Source organism: Athene cunicularia, assembly GCF_003259725.1.
Source record: "Athene cunicularia isolate RWA chromosome 23 unlocalized genomic scaffold, athCun1 chr23_part1, whole genome shotgun sequence".
NCBI classification, from domain to species: Eukaryota; Metazoa; Chordata; class Aves; order Strigiformes; family Strigidae; genus Athene; species Athene cunicularia.
Window position 1 is genome coordinate 409,873 of NW_020799130.1, and position 16,924 is coordinate 426,796.

The following is a 16,924-nucleotide window of genomic DNA, read 5'->3' on the forward strand; positions in this document are numbered from 1 at the left end:
ATGACTTATCTTTGAAAAAGCAGAGGTAAACGCCCCCCCCGCCGCCCGTCCTTCTCTTGCAGATGAGTCGTTACGGTGTAACTTCACGATATCGCACTGAGAGGCGGTGTGCCATGGGGGAGAACAGTCCTGAAGGCAACGTTATCTACTATGAAGTGGAGGAATATGATTTAGCCCAAGATGACAATATGATGAGGTTTGCTGATAAAAACGGGCTGGTGTCTTCATCATCTGGGATGGTCTATGACAGGACAACTGTTCTAATAGAGCAGGACCACAGTGTGCTGGAAGATGATGAGGATGAAGGACAGTGTGGTGATCACTTGCCTTTTTTACCAGAAGGTCATGAAGAAGGATTTCATTTAATAGCAGATCATGAAGGAATGTCCCAGGGTTACGTGCAACATATTATTTCTCCAGATCAGATTCATTTAACTATAAATCCTGGTTCAACTCCTATGCCAAGAAATATCGAAGGAGCAACGCTCACTTTGCAGTCTGAATGCCCAGAAACTAAGCTTAAAGAAGTAAGTAGCTAAATACGATTCTGAATTTTGTGCTTATTGTGAGTACTTTTTGCAAGATAACCTTAAATGCTTTGAAAACATGTTTTTCTAAAGCTGTTTGCTGCGTTGCAGACAGAAGTTTCCCTTGTTCTTACAGGTTACTATACAGCGGAGTGAATTGCAATCCGTTAAATCAGCTGTTACTTTTAGGGGTAGTAGCGTTTTGTGATGACAGGCATAACTGTTCCCACAGTCACTTAGCGGGTCAGCAGCAATGCTGTGCATGTCCTCAGTTTTCACTCTGGTATCCTGCAGCCAGGAAGCACTTTTTGACGTGTGGTAACACACTAGGTAGCAGGAAAATATGGCACTGAAAATGTGTTTATATTAGTGGTATGTGTGATTTCAGTGGGCTTTTATTTCTCTTTTGGTTGGGCAGTTATTTCCTGAGTTCAGAGATAACTAAAAAGAACGTGAACTCTGTTATTCCGTGGTTAACCACATTCTTGAGAAAAGCACGTCCAAGCTACAGGTTAAATTCCAGACTGTTGGCGGCAGCTAAAATGTGAAACTTAAGATGCCAGACTTTAATTACTTGTAGTTTTATTGTGTCAGTCACATGGACACTATGAGAAGAATATAAGGGAATCTTTATCTGTTTGTTCAATATCTGTTGTCTTTTGAAAGCTTAAGTTAGCTCACATATAAAATAGCAATTACTTTAAATTCTGTTCCCCTCATGAATTCTGCCTGCGTGCAAAGTGGTGAGGGCTTGTACAGGCTGACTTGGGATTCTTGCTTTTTAGCTGCAAAAGCAACACAGAGTTGTCACTCTGTTGGTATTTCAGTCAACTTTGTGTGTGCTCTTTTTGGCCTTTCTGGGTTAAATAAGGGACGAACTGAACAAGTGTCTGCTCCTGTCAGTGGTGGTAGTATCAACTGCTTGTGTAACTGATATTCGGTGTAAGAGAGAATTGCAGAAATGAGCCCTTGCTGAGAAAGGAAGCTGGGTTTGAATGCTCTGAATAATTTAGATTAGCAGGCAACCTTCATTATCGCTTGTTCGGCGGTGAGGAAATGGTGCTGTAGGAGGTCAGCTCTGCAATTATGGAACTCCTGGACTGAGGTTTGTTCAATAAGCTCATTCAGGTCTGTTATGGTTTAGGACCAGAGGGCAACTGAGCACCACGCAGCCATTCACTCGCTCCTTCCCACCCAGTGCTGCGAAGGAGAAAATCAAACAAGAGGGCTCAGGAATGGAGATGAGGACAGCGAGGGGTCTCTCGCCCATTTAAACAGTCACAGGCTAAAAGGCAGACTCTTAGGGGAAGAGAAACAAGAACATCACTTTAATTCAAACACTAACAAAGCCAACACTTAACAGACAGAATGGGTCAATGAGAAGCCTTATGGCATCTTAAAACACCTTCCCCCCGCTCCTCACTTCATCCCTGGCCCAGCTTCTGTTCCCGGGTCGGACTCGGAGATGGGGGGGCCACCACTGCAGAGCCCACCACCCCCCAAGCCAGCACGTGGTTGAAGGAACTCCTTTTGCTCGGTTATTATTCATGTTACCAGCTGCTCTATCCTACCTCCTTAACTGCTAAAATATTTAATTTTTGAATGTAAAAAAAAAAATTCTCTTTATAGGATAGTAAGCTTGCAATCTGTAGTGTCTGAGAACAGTATGTACTCGCTAAACAGGTGTTGATAGCTGCATATGCAATTAAACTGACTTTATTTCTTCACCCTCCCTTTTTAAAAAGGCTTGCTTATAAGATCTGGAATTTCCTAACGAAACCCTTTTATCTGAATTTGTTTACCATCTCTTGAGTTAATTTTCTGGGCCAGGGGGAGTTACACTGTAATTGCGTGCAGTGGAAATAAGCCCTAAGACACATAACATGCTTCCCTCTTGTCAAAGCCCTTCCTGTCCTGCTGCTCCTGCAGTTCCAAATGCTGGAGAAGTTGACTGGAGATGAAGAGGGGGGGAAGCTCTAAAACCCCTCAATATTTAACTCATCTCTAAAAGTCAGCAGTTGGATTCTTTGCTGCTTCCAAAACATCTGTAGCAGTTCTAACACTGAGATAACTCTTAAAGTCTTAAATTTTCAGGTCAGTCTTTGACATATATGAAGCAAAAGAGGGTTTTACACTTCATTAATTATCTTTTCATCTTTCTCTTGTTACATTGTATTTCTCTCACTAATTCTGTCTGCAGGAATAAATGTGATTATAGTCTTGTATTTCAAATTAATTTTTTTTAGTCAGTGATGACGCAATAAAAATAGCACTTTAAGGGGTACCATAAACTCAAGATGAGTTAAAGGCAGACTGAGGAGTTTAAGCAGACTTTGGAACAGTGTGTCGGTCTCTGCTTTTGCCAGTCTTGTTGCTTATTGGACAATTAGTTCCTACTTCTGAGGTAGATGCTTAATTAAGACTCTTGTAGCTTCCCTCTGCACCTTGGGAGAGAGCGCACGCTGTCCTTCGCAGAACGCGTGTGCGATGCAGCCGCAGCCTTTGTCTTCAAGGCAACTTGTTTCTGTGCGCTCGTATCCTGGCCATCTGTGGCTTTCCCTGTTGCTGCCATGTCTCTTTTTTTGTTGCTGCTTGCGTATGGCGATAGTCTTGAGTGCTTGCTGCTGTAACTGCAAGTCTTTCACGGTCAATATCTACATAATTTTATGGGTATAATCAGTGCTTATTTGATGTGCTAATGTTCCTAATGTGAAAAGAGAATTAAATGCTTTGCTGCTTTACAGAATGTTTTATTTTGCTTAGAACACGGTGGTAGCATTGCTTCTGTCTGCAGTATCCTTCTCAGAATAATTAGTGGAATAAAGATTTGGCCTTTGGGAGAAGGGGGAGCGCTGCGAGGCCTTTGTGGTAGTTCAGGCGTTAAACCGAAAGTGTTACTGCCATCTTCCTTTGAACACGTGCATTGGCAGCTAGGAACCAAATCCTTTTATGCATTTAATATTCTCCTTTTCTTTCACTTGCTAGACCTAAATGTAAGCACCTAGAAAGCTTAAGAGGCTCCTCGCCTGGTTTTTAGGTAGTTCATGCCTGTGTCAAGTTGTCTGTGTGTTAGGGGAGGTGCTGGGGAGAATGTCCTGTAATGCAGTAAAATGATCATTTCCAGCTACCTTTAAAACTCTTAACGGGAACATTTGCTAATACATAACCTGTACTGAACCGGACGATCCCCGAGGAGGACAGTGCCCCCCCTCTTCTCTAACGCAGCGAGCTCTCTGACCTTGCGTCTGCGTTACCGGTTGTGCTGTTGCGTTTTGGCTGACTCAGCACAACCAAACTTGGTCATTGTGTTGTAACTACATTGTAATGCTTGGATATTTATTGACAACTTTTACCTGATTTGAGCTATAAATTAAGGGCAAGTTGCTTTACAGTGAAATCACTGTTTCCTTCTCTGTACGGTGCTTCTAATAATGCAAAGTGACTGGGTAAATATGCGAAGCCCTCTGAAATCTCTTCTCTGTGTGAGCTGACACAGGCAGGACCAACCACAAAACCGCGAATGCAATGCAAAGAGTAAATTTGTTCTCGTTACCCTGTGACCCGGGGGATCTTGGCAGCAGCACCCGGGCAGAGGCACGCGGAGCAGGGACCTGCGCAGGCGCCACGGAGCTCAGTCCTTGCTAGCCAGGAGCGAGGGACAATCATGAACCTGCTGCTTTCACCTGTATCTGTGGGGATTTTCGCAGGCACAGTTTTGCGCTGCACTTTGATCCTTCCCCCAGCAGGGCATGACTCTCCAGGATGTTCCACGCGGTGCCTGCGAGTCCCTGGCAGGCCGGCGTTACCCCAGCGCAGACGTTCCACCGAGCCGCAGTTAGGGGATGACGCGTGCTCTGGCACCCCGGGTGCCTCCTCGCCAACCTTCCGCTGTGCTCCTCCACTCCTCCCGTTGCTGTCGGTCGTGTCCTCCAGATACTTTGTTCAATGTAAACTCGATGTTTTTCATCTCTCCTCTTCTTGCTGTCTTGTCCAAAATCAGGGGAGAATCAGACACAAAGGTTAACAGCTGGTTTTGGTGTAGGGTACTGCTTGCGTTGCTTTAGCACATGTGTATTTCCTGACCAGCAAATCGGTAGTAAGTTAAATGCCTGACAGTAAACCTGGGATCACAGGAGGAGAAGGATTTAGAATTTGCTTGTATTGTGAATTTCATGGTAGGCTGTCAAGTCATGAGTCCAAACATGACATTTTCCTACATGTTTTCATATGAATTCATTGTGTTAAGGCAGCCTAGCTAGCTAGTGTCTATAGAAATAAAGAGAAAACAGTGTATTTTAAATAAAATATAGTATCAAAAGAAATTTAATTAACATCTTCTAACCAGTTTTAAAAACATTATTTAAACATGTTACAGTGAACTGTAGAGTAGGTCCTCTTCCCCATCCTTTTTATAAAAAGAACAAAAAAATCCACAGTCCTCCTTGTTAGATGAGAAGGTGTGAGGGTTGGAAGAAGTGGCCCTTCAACAGGGCAAGATATTTTGAAAAAAGGAAAATATTTTGGGTTTTGGCAGTAAGGCTACTGAACTTTTAATAAGCCCCCTTAGTAAGGGCAATTTTCTCTGTCTTACTGGGACAAGATGCTTTTTTATACTTGCTCTTTCTCCACCCTCTGCCACTTCTTTCCGCTATTCTTTCTTCCCCTACTGTGCTTGGCAATAGCTAAATGTTTTTCATGGTAGTTACAATTCTATGGGATAATGTTGCTTCTCGCATGTCGTGTGAAATTGGAAAAGCATGGAGAACTGGTTCCTGGGTGTGTAATTGTTTGTTGAAGTCTGCATTTGAGAGTAAGGTTTCTCCCCGGATTAATGGAGTAGTAAGATGAGTGTTAATAATAAATAGCTTGGAAAACTCACCTCCATTTAGCAATGTGCTGTTAACATCAACGATATGTGAGAGGCAGAGACTGAATTCAGCACTAACCAAAAAGAAAACTGCTGCTAGTTATTTTATAGTCTGGCTTTATTGTTGTGATAGTTCTGTGCTCTGTGTAAGGATCTCTTGTATGTGGAACCTGCTTTAGTATTCTCCAAGGTTTTGTCACAGGAAGGTGAGGGTCGATGCCAGCCTGTTGTGGCATCGAGAGACTAGAGATTGGGTCTGTGCTCGGCTCCTTCAACTCAGATTTGATGAAGCTCCGTTAAAGGGGTCCTACTGGCAATTGTCCCCTAAAAATAGGCTGGGAGTAACTGAGACTATTTCTTCTGGAGAGCCATCTAGAACTCAAATTACAGGGGCAGGAGTTCATGCCAGGGCACTGCATGAGCGCTGCTGGGTTGGGTTAAGGGAGATCCGCTCCCCAGGCCACCCTTCTGGGCGGGTCCCCTGGGGTGCCTGCCTTCATGCTGTAGGCCCTCGTTCTTAGTGCCTGTTCCAAAGGCCTTAAGCCTGTGTAGAGCGAGGAGTGAAAGCCCGCGGCGAGGTACCCTCGGGGCGCCTCTGTTGTGCGGCACGCACCGCAGGGTCTGCGGGTCTCTTCTTCGGGGAGGTGCCGCGCGCGCGGGGCTCGAGGTGGCACCGCTAAGGGCAGTTACTTGGGCTCTGAGGAGGAGAACCTGAAGGTCTGTGTCTTCCTTTGGACCGTGTAGCGCTGATACGGCCTTCAACAGTGCCAGCAGCTGCCAGCGTAATAAGTAAAGTGTTCCAGATCCCTGCGACTGTCCTATCCTTGTGCTGTTGTAGTACGTGAACGGGGGACAAGTTTTTGGACAAAACTGTGTTTCAGAAAGCCATCTACAGCTCTCCTAGTGGTTCTGCTGAGAGCCTGTCGTTTCTTTCATTTCTGGGATACTACACAAACCGTTAATCAAATTACTAATTTTATGGAAGGATTAAAAAAAAAATAGTTCTTAATTAGGCATACCAAGAACGATGTGGTTTTGCTGTTACTCCTACTTAACACATCTGCCTTGATTCCCGTGGTTCTGAGAGGAGCATGACTTCAAATAAAGTGATTTTGTACTCGCCTGACAATAGGCGAAGGCATCCCATGTTGTTCTGTTCTCAGCTTCCAAGCTGTGGTAGTGAAGACCCGTGATTGTCAATCGCTCTTTTTTGATGGCTGTATATAAAGAAAAAAAGAACAGTTGTTGGGTCATGAGTTGGGTAGAAGCCCATAAGTGTTACACATCAGTTATGTATAGGTTGATCGGGTTCTCCTGGTATCCACCCACAATCGGTATCTGTTTTTTTTGAGGACAGTCTGCACTCTTTTCTAAGTAATAATAGTAAGTACTGAGGGATAGGTGCTTTGTGCCTTGGAAAAGAGGAAAATTACTGGCTTATGTCCTGTTATATTATCTTCCCGACTAGTTGTTAGGAGACTAGATCTGCAGGTTGCTGCTCCTCTGTTGTGAGTTTGCTTTGCCTTTCTAAACATTTCCAAATCAACATCTCTTGCTTCATGCTGGTCAGCCATCAAGGCCTCTCTTGGGCTCTGTAACCACTTTTAGATGTTAAGGTTTCTCAGCTGCAACAGTCAAATGGAAGCCATCAGTCTGATAATTAATGTTGAAGATAAATTTATTCAAGCATATCAGATGGCTTATTCCTTCTACTTCACCAGAGAGAATGAGATTTAATTAAGTGTTACAGCTTGCACACTGGAAGCTTCTACGTGGTCTCTTTCCGCCTGTTGCGGGAAGGTTACCGAACCCGGTTCAACGTGAAATGGCTCCTGGTGATCTGGGTAGCTGGCTGAGCGACCTCTGACGCCTGCCTTTCGGTGTAAAGCACCTTGTTGGATTCGTCAGCTTCAGGCATTGACCGTTTCAGTAAACACAGAAGAGAACAGCAAAGCACAGTGAAGGCTTTTGAGCTAAAATGAAGCAGTAAATGGTTAGACCACAGGAGATGGTGAAAGCTGTAGTTCTCCTTCAAGGTGTTAATGGGAATTCAGGGCAGTGCTGCTGAGGGTCAGGTTGTGAAAGTTTTCCCTTCTCTTCCTCCTCCACAAGGAGGTAGCTTTGCTAGAAACACCCGAGTGAAATGCAGGTGCTGCGTATGGGAATAGCAGGGGGCTTTGGTGGCATCTTAGCACACTTTCCAACTCCTTTATCAGATTTTTAGCTAGAAACATTTCAAATTGTTCTTCCTTTTTTCCCCTCTTCTATTAGATTACTATTCTTCTATAAAGTCAGCCTGCTTTCCAGTGTGTGCCACTCCAGTGTGTAGGGCAGCAGAAATATTAAGCTATCTGATAATTAAATAGCTTTTTTTTTTTTTTTCCTTGGGCAAAATTTGTTCCATTGTCTGTGATGTTTAACTGCCATTCCACCCTGTCGGGATTCCAGAAATGCTTAAAAATTAATGCAGCATTTTGTCTCTTAGGTTAAGAGATACCAGTGCACCTTTGAGGGCTGTCCGCGCACTTACAGCACTGCCGGAAACCTGCGCACTCACCAAAAGACACATCGTGGGGAATACACTTTTGTCTGCAATCAGGAAGGCTGTGGCAAGGCCTTCCTTACCTCCTACAGCCTCAAAATCCACGTTCGAGTGCACACTAAGGAAAAGCCGTTTGAATGTGATGTGCAGGGCTGTGAAAAGGCATTCAATACACTGTACAGGTAGGAGGTCTGCCTGTTGCCCTTGCAGGTGTGGCTGTTGCTGTTTTGCAAGTTGTATCTAATTTTCCTTTGTGTCTGAATACAGTTGTTGTGCTGCTTCCAGGTGCAGGTATGAGTATAAACCCCCCAAAGTGTGTAGAGTAGGATGACAGAGCCTGTGATGACGTACTTGGCTTATTTGTATTACAGTAGTATTGAAGATGCTTCGCAAACTCAGGGAATTCTCAGATTTCTTGGGGGCTTTGGAAGTGATATCAGTTACTTTCATAAGCTAGTTACCTTCAATTCAGAATGTGTTCAGCCTTTGATCCTGTCCTGCACGTGGGAATGAATGGCTCGCCTCAGGTAGGGGCTGTCTTGTCCTACAAGTCATAAGAAGGATTTTTTTGGCTTGCTTTTTAGGTTGAAAGCACATCAGAGGCTTCACACAGGGAAAACGTTTAACTGTGAATCAGAAGGCTGCAGTAAATACTTCACAACGCACAGTGACCTGAGGAAGCACATTCGAACACACACAGGAGAAAAGCCATTTCGGTAAGGGGCTGGATGGCAGCTTTGATTTCTGTGGGACTTGGGTGATGGGCCACCTGTGCCAAAAGGCAGCTGCTACTGTCCTGAATGAAAAACTGTTCTCAAGAGAAACAAAGTGAAGGCGGCTAGCCTTTGAGCATGTTTGTTCTACAGCTGCCTCTAACAGTGGGTCAAACTACTCTCTTCAAAGACAGGAGTAGTCAAGCTGGTTTTTTAAACACAAACACGTGTGCCCCCATCAGCATGTTTTTAAAACTGCTGCTTCTCTGCTGTGATGCAGTGCTCGTTCCATGAAGGAGGCCCCCCAGGTGCTGACTTCAGACTTGAATTTCCAAGTCCTGTCCAGAGCCCTGCTATAGTCCGTGTGCACAGCAGCTGCCGGGGGATACCTGGTTACTAACACAGATCAGCGTTGGGTCTGTTCTTCAGTCTTGGGACTATTGCAAAGCATGATCTAGGGTTTTAGCTAACGCCTTGAAGGAGCCTGGTGCTAACTCTTCTGTGGTGCCTCATTCAGGTGTGAGCATGACGGCTGTGGAAAGGCTTTTGCTGCAAGCCACCACCTTAAAACCCATGTTAGGACACATACTGGTAAGTCCCAGAGGTTTGTTTTTTCTTCAACTGAGCTTACTCAGCTTATACTAACTCTCAGAATCCCAATATGTATTAATACTCACGTACAGTGCGTGGGTGGCACCGAGCTGTGGTGCGGTCGGCACGCTGGCGGAGGGGATCCGTCCTGCACCGGGGTCAGGGCAATCCCCAATATTCCATTTATGCTTGGCAGGTCTTGAATTTCGCCAGCATTTTTCACAAATATATCAATAACGATGCATAAAAATTAAATGTTGTGTGTTGTGTCGGTTCCTGGGGTAAAATGGAAGCTTTTACCTGCAGGGCTCCCAAGAATGCTGAACACGTGAAGTGGCATTAAACAGTCTTGTTTCTATAAAATACTGTTACACTCCTAGGCGCTCGAGAAGTACGTGTCTGATATAATGTTTGTAAGCTTGTTCTATGTGTTTTGTGGTGCCTGTAGGGGAGAAACCCTTCTTCTGTCCCAGTAACGGCTGTGAGAAGACTTTTAGTACCCAGTACAGTCTCAAGAGTCACATGAAGGGTCATGAGAAAGGACATTCCTATAATGCACTTCCCAACAACAACGTATCTGAGGTCGGTAGCACTTCTTCCTAATACCTCTGTGTTAGATGGAGACAAAACCAGGCTTTGGGGGAGAAATGATGTGGTTGGTAGCTTGTTCTAAAGGGATAACTTAAGGCTGGGATTTTCGGGGGGATCTCTAACTGCTTGGTGCCCTGTCTCCCACGAAGAAACCCTTTTGTGAACAGAGAATTCAATTTAAATTCTGGCATTTGGCGTGGCAGCGTAGGGTTTACTCTCATAGGCTGTGTTACAGTGTGCTGATAACAGTGGGATCGGTATTTCTGAAACTTCTAGCATCTTATCTGGTTACCAAGTTTTATTTAGAAAAGCTCATCTAAATTTGTCTATTCGGTTTAATCACATTAAAATTAATGCTTGGACTAATGCTGCTTCAACAAGTATGCGTCGTATCGACACAAGTTTAGAGGCAGTTCAATATATTATCGTGCTTCCCTTGTAGATTCTTATGTTTAAATCAATACTGTGTAATAAGCACGTAAAGTAAAATAAATACTAATGGTTAAGGTTTTTTTGTTTTCTACAGGCTGATTTGTTCCTGTGCTAATTTAAATTTCCAGCTTATTAAGTTTTTGGAAGTAATGGGAGAGATGTTAAGAGTCCTTGATAGCTACTGAATCTCCCCTGCTTAGTCATATTGATTTGAGAACTGAGACTCGAGTCACAGGTGAAAAAATTCTGTGAGGACAGGATTGTGTGGACACTAAAAAGTAATTTAAAACATTTCTGACGCTATTTTTTTTAATGTGTAACTCAATTTCTTTTTCTTCTTTACAGGATACAAGCCACTCCCTTTGTCTGAGTGACTTAAGCCTCATATCAACAGATTCAGAATTGCGGGAGAGCTCTAACCCAGTGAGTTACTGTGCTGGAATTGCCCCACACCTGACCCGAGTTTTGCTTTTTTTCTGGCAGTGTGCTTGTCCTGCCGACTAGAACACAGCAGATCAGCTGTGCGCAGCTGGGGGCTTCTGCTGGGCTTGCTCAGGCCTGCCGCACGCTCTGCCTAGGGCTCCGTTTCGCGGGGGAGGAGACGCGCTCTTCCACAGAACGGAGACCTGGGATGGAAGTGGTGTCGATGTGCCCAGTGCGGCTTTTTTGTGTGTCTGGTGGCGGTTTGCAGGAGGCTCTCCTGGTAAAAACGTGTATGTTTCTTCCACACCCTACTGAGTCTGTAAATGACATATTATTGCTGTCTTTTTTGGAGTATTGGAACAAAAAATAAATATTTCTGTCTAAAAGCAGAATAAACAAGTGAGAGAGACAGATTTTCCTCGAAAACATGCACTGCTTAATCCAACCTGTTTTTAAAAGCTCTGCGTCTGATTTTACCATGATAATGTTCCTGCTTATTGATAACTGTTGACTGAGCTTAAATTTTACATAGAGGAAAATTGATGGGACTGTGTCATTCTTTCGTGCCTCCATGTGAAAGCAGTACAGAGGTTTTTAATCTGTTCCTAGAGCAGTGTGGGTGAGAGTAGTGCGTAGTCCAGGATATCATCTATGTGGAGCCGTTTTGTTTCTGCTCCAGAAAATCTCACAAACAGCCAAGAACAAATTAGTGTCTGTTTCGAACAGAGTATTACAAGAAATAATGTGGATGCAGAAGGATAGATTTCACTTTTGAAGGACTGACTTGTTTTTGTAGGGATTTGCTCATTATGTTAGTAAATTTGATTGTGGGTAATTAAAGCTAAGTGTCATTTTACACTAGGTAAGTGGAATATGTTGCCTTTCCCGAGGGCGGCTGGTTAATTGGAGAGGTATTTCTGACATTCACGCGCTGCTTGACAGAGTTTTGTGCAAAGTTCGTGGGGACCTGAGATGTAACGTTATCCGATGTCTTTATTTTCTGTTTGCCAGACACACGGACAAGACCTTAGCACAATCTCACCAGCAAGCATCTTCGAGTCTATGTTTCAGAGCCCAGATCACACTGCGAGTCAGGACGACTCTCAGCAGACAGGTACAAACCGTATCGGCACTGTTCTGAGAAGGAGCTTTCTGACAGTTTTCCCGCTCTGCGTCCACATACTTAATCCAACGTTTCAGACTGAAGATTATTGCCCCACCTAACTCTAGGTAGCAAAAAGAACTTGAGCCTCAGTGTTGAAATTCTTTTGTCTCACGATGCATTGTGCTCGGAGGCGGCGTAGCCCTTGGCCGGTGCCGAGGAGCTGCCCGAGGGTCTCCAGCACTGTCCTACAAGGTCTCGGACTTTCCACATAAGTGTTGTCACGCTTCCTCTCTTGATGTGGCTGCACAACCCGCCTGATAAAAAGGCTTCTTAGAGAGGGCTAACGAGGCTGATCAGCTTGTGTGTAGCCTTCGGTGTTACCAGCGTCCTGAACTGGGACCTACTTTCAGATTTCACTGTCTGATGTTTTTGAGCACTAGTCTGAAGATGTGAAAGTGGTGACGCTTTACCTCAAAAATCTATCAGCCGGCTGATAAGTTCATTGAAAACATTTATTCAGGTTTTGTGAGAACTGATGCATTTGTATTTTTTCCTTGTTTTCTTTGGCAGCTGCCTTGATTGAAGGTTTCAACGGCGACGCAGACTCGGTGACGGCTGCTCCGCCTTCTGCAGGGGACTCGGCATCCTTGTCCCTCCCGCTTGTTCTGCAGCTCGGCATCTCCGAGCCCTCGCACTCAGCACTACAAGCCTCAGCAGCGCCCGCTGCTCCCTCCTCCGCAGGGGCCAGCTCACAGCAAGCTGCGTTTGGAAATCCTGCAACTGTTTTACAATCCCCAGAAGTGCCTGTTCCTCACAGCACACAGTTTGCAGCCAGTCACCCCGACTTTCTGCAGCACACTCCGACACCGCCGCAGCCCATCGTGCAGGGACTGTCCGTGGTGGCTGGGGCGCCTGCCCCGGCGGCGCCCAGTGCCGCTGAGCCCCTGCCAGCTGTAGTCCAGACTGTGCCTGTGGGCGCCAACCCTGTTCTGACCAGTAACCCAACCATAACGATTACTCCTTCTCAGAGCACCGCTATTCTGCAGTCCAGCATTGTCATGGGAGAGCAGAACCTACAATGGATCTTAAATGGTGCCACTGGTTCTCCGCAAAGCCACGAACAAATGGTTAGTACCACCAGCACAGCTTTGAAACAGCTCGAGCCATCTCTTCCTCCTAGAGCCCTTGCTTTTGAACAGGAAGAGGATCAAACCTGTAATTGTAAGATACAAACCAGGATGCGGTATTGCAGAATGCTTGTCATGTTAACGTGTATAAACGTGTCACCAATGCAGCCCCTAAAACAGAGAACTAAGTAGCAAATAGATCAAGAAATCCAGGGCACAGAAGATTTTTTTTTGCTTTCTTTGTTTCCCTCGTGACAGACTTCTCACAGCAGGTATTTGCTTGGTTTATCCAGGACATAGCCTGAGAATACACATGGGTTCTAGTCTCTTATTTTTGACAAGCAGAAGCACAAAAGACTCTGCAAAGTTTGTGTTTAGATGTTTTATACATTTAGCCTGAACATAACGAAAGGTTTTCTGGGAGAACAGAATGTTTCTGGTTCTCCAGCAAATCTGGAGAGCTGAGCCTTCGGGGGGTTTATCTTTAAGAATCCTGTTGCCACCTTTGGGCTTGCCTGGCTGCAGATGGTCGGAGTGAAAGGCTGCGGGTACAGGCAGCACGAGCAAGAACAGCAGGCTTTTGAGAATTCAGTCCTTCTGTTGTCAGAAGCCACAAGCCATGTTAATAGCACGTAGCGCCGAGGGCGGTTACTCCCCATCCTTGGGACTACTGAAATAATACTCTGAGTTTTGGGACAGGCAGAACCTGGCCCAGAACCAAGCTAAACATTTCAGGTTTCTTACTAGTTTTCCTGTGTGTTCTCTTTGGAGTACGTGTATAGCTGTTGCTTTTGATTGTGGCTGTTTAGAATTTGAACAGTAGCGATTTAATTGGAATCCACTCACAATTTTTCTTTTTTTTTCTTTAAAGCCACAAGTTCCAAAAGTAGTAGAAAAGGTTTTTTTTACCACTGCGTTACCAGTAGCTGGCAACACAGGTAAGCCTCATGCTGAACGTGCTTTTCTCTTTCTCTGTTTGTTCGTAGTACTGTTAGCCTGACCAGCATTTGTGGTGATTTTATTGCTTGTGATTATTTACTACAGTGCTAGTTTTGTTGAAGAAAGTCCTTTTTTTTTTTTTTTTTTTTTTTTTTTACCTTCCTAAAGTTTTAAGTGCAGTCTGCTGTAGACTTGTAGGTTTGTGGTGAGATCTGTCCTCTATGTAAGATAATCAGGTTCGCAGTCAGATCCTGTGTTCATGAAAATGATATTTTAATGGAACTTACATAGAAGAATAAAAGAAACGCAGAGACATAATGTGGTTTTTCTTCTTTTAAATGAAGACATGAAACAGGTAGTAAACTAGTAAACTTAATCAGTTCTTTAGCAGTTGTGTTTGGTAAGCACAATCAGAGATTCATCAAACTGATACGCAACTGTAGAAGTTCTGTTCCATAACATGTGTCTTACACAGGACTGTTACATTGCAAAGATGAATCAGAGTCAAGAGAGATCAGGTGAGTTTAAAACTTAAATTTTAAAAGAGAAAGGAAGCCAGGCACGTAGAGATGCATAGGAGGAGTAAGGAGGAAGCATGAGAAGCAAGAAGGGAGAGGGAAGCAGGCTGGAGAAAATGAGCAGGAAAACACCTGTGTTGGTGTCAAGGGGTAGAACTGCCAGCATGACGTTGCATCAGCGTTGTCAAAGATCGGTGTGGAGGGACCGTGGCGTTGGAACGCCGCTGTGTGGGACCGCTGCTGTGAGACCTGCAGTGGTGGTCACAGAGGAGACATACTGTCCTCTGTAAAAAACTTAGATCAGACTTCTAATGCCTGGGGTCAGCCTGAACAGGTTGCTCATCAGCAGAGAGTACCTGCCACTTTTTCCTTATTTATCATCTGCTAGAGATACTCATTGTGCCTGAACAAAATAACATGTAATCGCTGCTGCAAGGGCCCTACGATCTAATTTAACAAAGATGATTTGTGTCTCCCTGCTGTGAAATTATGTAGTTCTGTTGTGTTTTGTCTTTGTTTCACCTTCAGGAAACCCTGTTCAGCAGATTGGTCTCAGTGTTCCTGTCATTATTATAAAGCAGGAGGAGGCCTGCCAGTGTCAGTGTGCCTGCCGAGACTCTGCCAAGGACAAAGCCACAGTTAAGAAGGAATGTTCCTCACCTGAATCAAAAGCTTTGGAGCAGCCAGCTCCCCAGCTGCAGCCTCAGACCTTTCCTTCCTCTTCCCCTTCTCCTTCGTGTGGGCAGAGCAGTCAGATAGTTAACCCTTCAGACTCACAGACTGAAACGTTAAGTGCCATGGATGTATCGGACTTCTTGTCCCTCCAAAGCCCTGAAACCCCATCCAATATAATTCCAATCGAAGCACTACTGCAGGGTGAGGAAGAAATTGGTTTGAATAGCAGCTTCTCTAAGTGAAGATGTTCCAGATTTTCCTTTGCACCTAGAGGGTAAAACCCTTCTCCTTAGAAGCAGAAACTGAAGGATCAATTATTTTTCCTTCCTCCTTGGAAGTTTTGTGGCTTATTTCTGCTTCACAGATGTCATCTTAGTCACGTCCCAGGTACATCCATCTTTGAGAATCTATCTAAAAAAAGAAAAGGTAAAAAAAAAAAAAAAAAGCTAAGTTATATATGAACTGTTTTGGCTGCACTGTCTGTCACTTTTGCTTGTCATATGTGAACACAGAAGTTAAGGTTACTCGTGTGCAAAAAGATTTTAAAAAGAAAAAGGGGGGTTAGTTTGTCTCCAATTGCACATCACTTATGTTTGGGATTAAGGTACTGGCAGCAAGTGGGTCTTTGTTACAACTCCTTGGGTCTGTAATTTTCTTCTGTCTCTCTGTCTGATACTAACCATGCACTATAAGGGGAGCCCAGGAAAGGAATTTGCTGTAGTAGAAAATGGCATTATAGTAGAAGATGATTTATCTGCGATTTTACTGGAATGCGATTGTCGCATCGCTGAGTTGGGAGATGATGCCTGGGTTTGCTTTGTACTAACGCTGTTACTAAAGCCTACAGAAACTTTTGGGGAGTTTATTTCTGTGGAGCACAAGTACCTTGTGCTCCTGATGGATCTGATCACTTAATTTCCTGAGGACGTAAGCGTGGTGGTGGCAGACGCTCTTTCACAACCCGGAAACGCAATCAGAGCCCGTGCCCGCGCGGGCTCGGGAGTGTTTGCTTTGCCTCTTTGAAGGACGCAGTGAGTCCCAGGTGTAGTCAGGTCGGTGCCTGCTGCTCTCTTGATTTACTCGGCTCTGTTCAGAAGCAAGTCATCCTCTTAACCCCCGTGACTGTTTAATCAGGAGCATGGTGCCTTTGCTGGTTCCTCTCATCTTTTGTCAAGAACAACGCTAGGACAATTTTCAGAATGATTCAACATAAGTTCAGTTTGAATTCAGTGAGTCAATCCTTCAGATGTCCATAAATGCTTCCTTTTTTTCTGTTAAGCGATATAATTTCTGCCTGAATCTGCCTCCAACCTACTGCAATGCCAGCTTTTTGTGCACGGGGCTATTTCTTGACTAAAAGATGTTACGCAACATAGTAGTTTTTCATATCAAACTGAAAGTCTATATTCTAACCTACTCAGGGTAAATAAAACACAAACCCCCCCTTCCACCAAAAAGCCTGTAATGTTGCAATAAATGCAGTCTCATTCTAAATGGTTTATTTATGCTGCATTATTTTAAAAGATGTAATTTTATAGTGTTTTATCCATCTTTCTGGCTTTGGCTGTCAGTCTCTTTGTGTTAAAAGAAAAGAATATTAAATAGTCTTTATTCAGTTTACAGTGTTGTCATTAGTGAGATGCAAAGATGATGACTGCAAGCCAATTAACGTGGAGTGTCTCTGCACTGACTTAGGAATGCAAGCTCCTCGCGGACAGAGACCTTTTGCTCTTTGCATTCGATCCCAGCTGCTCCCTGCCCCTGCTGGAGGGATGGAGGCTGCAGCCAGACCTCCCGGCATGCCGGAGGCTGAGCGGGTGTTGTGGCCCCCCTGTGACACTCTCCGTGGCCTTACCGACCCTGCAGTCATGGCC

At 44.5% G+C, this 16,924-nt stretch overlaps 1 protein-coding gene across 1 annotated transcript; it reads left to right on the plus strand.

The window, feature by feature from the left end:
* The first annotated feature begins 67 nt into the window (after window positions 1–67).
* Window positions 68–15,594, plus strand: MTF1 (metal regulatory transcription factor 1). The gene is made up of 10 exons (XM_026863260.1): window positions 68–527; window positions 7,880–8,118; window positions 8,521–8,652; window positions 9,167–9,240; window positions 9,689–9,822; window positions 10,609–10,686; window positions 11,698–11,800; window positions 12,362–12,918; window positions 13,790–13,856; window positions 14,904–15,594. Exons 1-10 carry the CDS (start codon window positions 114–116, stop codon window positions 15,290–15,292), a joined length of 2,187 nt encoding a protein of 728 aa, XP_026719061.1. The 5' UTR covers window positions 68–113; the 3' UTR covers window positions 15,293–15,594.
* Window positions 15,595–16,924: the final 1,330 nt, after the last annotated feature.

What these genes read in the sequence shown, in the direction of transcription:
- MTF1 (XM_026863260.1), top strand. Translation starts at nt 114, where the DNA reads ATGGGGGAGAACAGTCCTGAAGGCAACGTTATCTACTATGAAGTGGAG. An exon ending in ACAGGAGAAAAGCCATTTCG is followed by an intron (nt 8,653 to 9,166) that starts GTAAGGGGCTGG and finishes TGCCTCATTCAG; the next exon opens with GTGTGAGCATGACGGCTGTG. An exon ending in CGCAAAGCCACGAACAAATG is followed by an intron (nt 12,919 to 13,789) that starts GTTAGTACCACC and finishes TTTTCTTTAAAG; the next exon opens with CCACAAGTTCCAAAAGTAGT.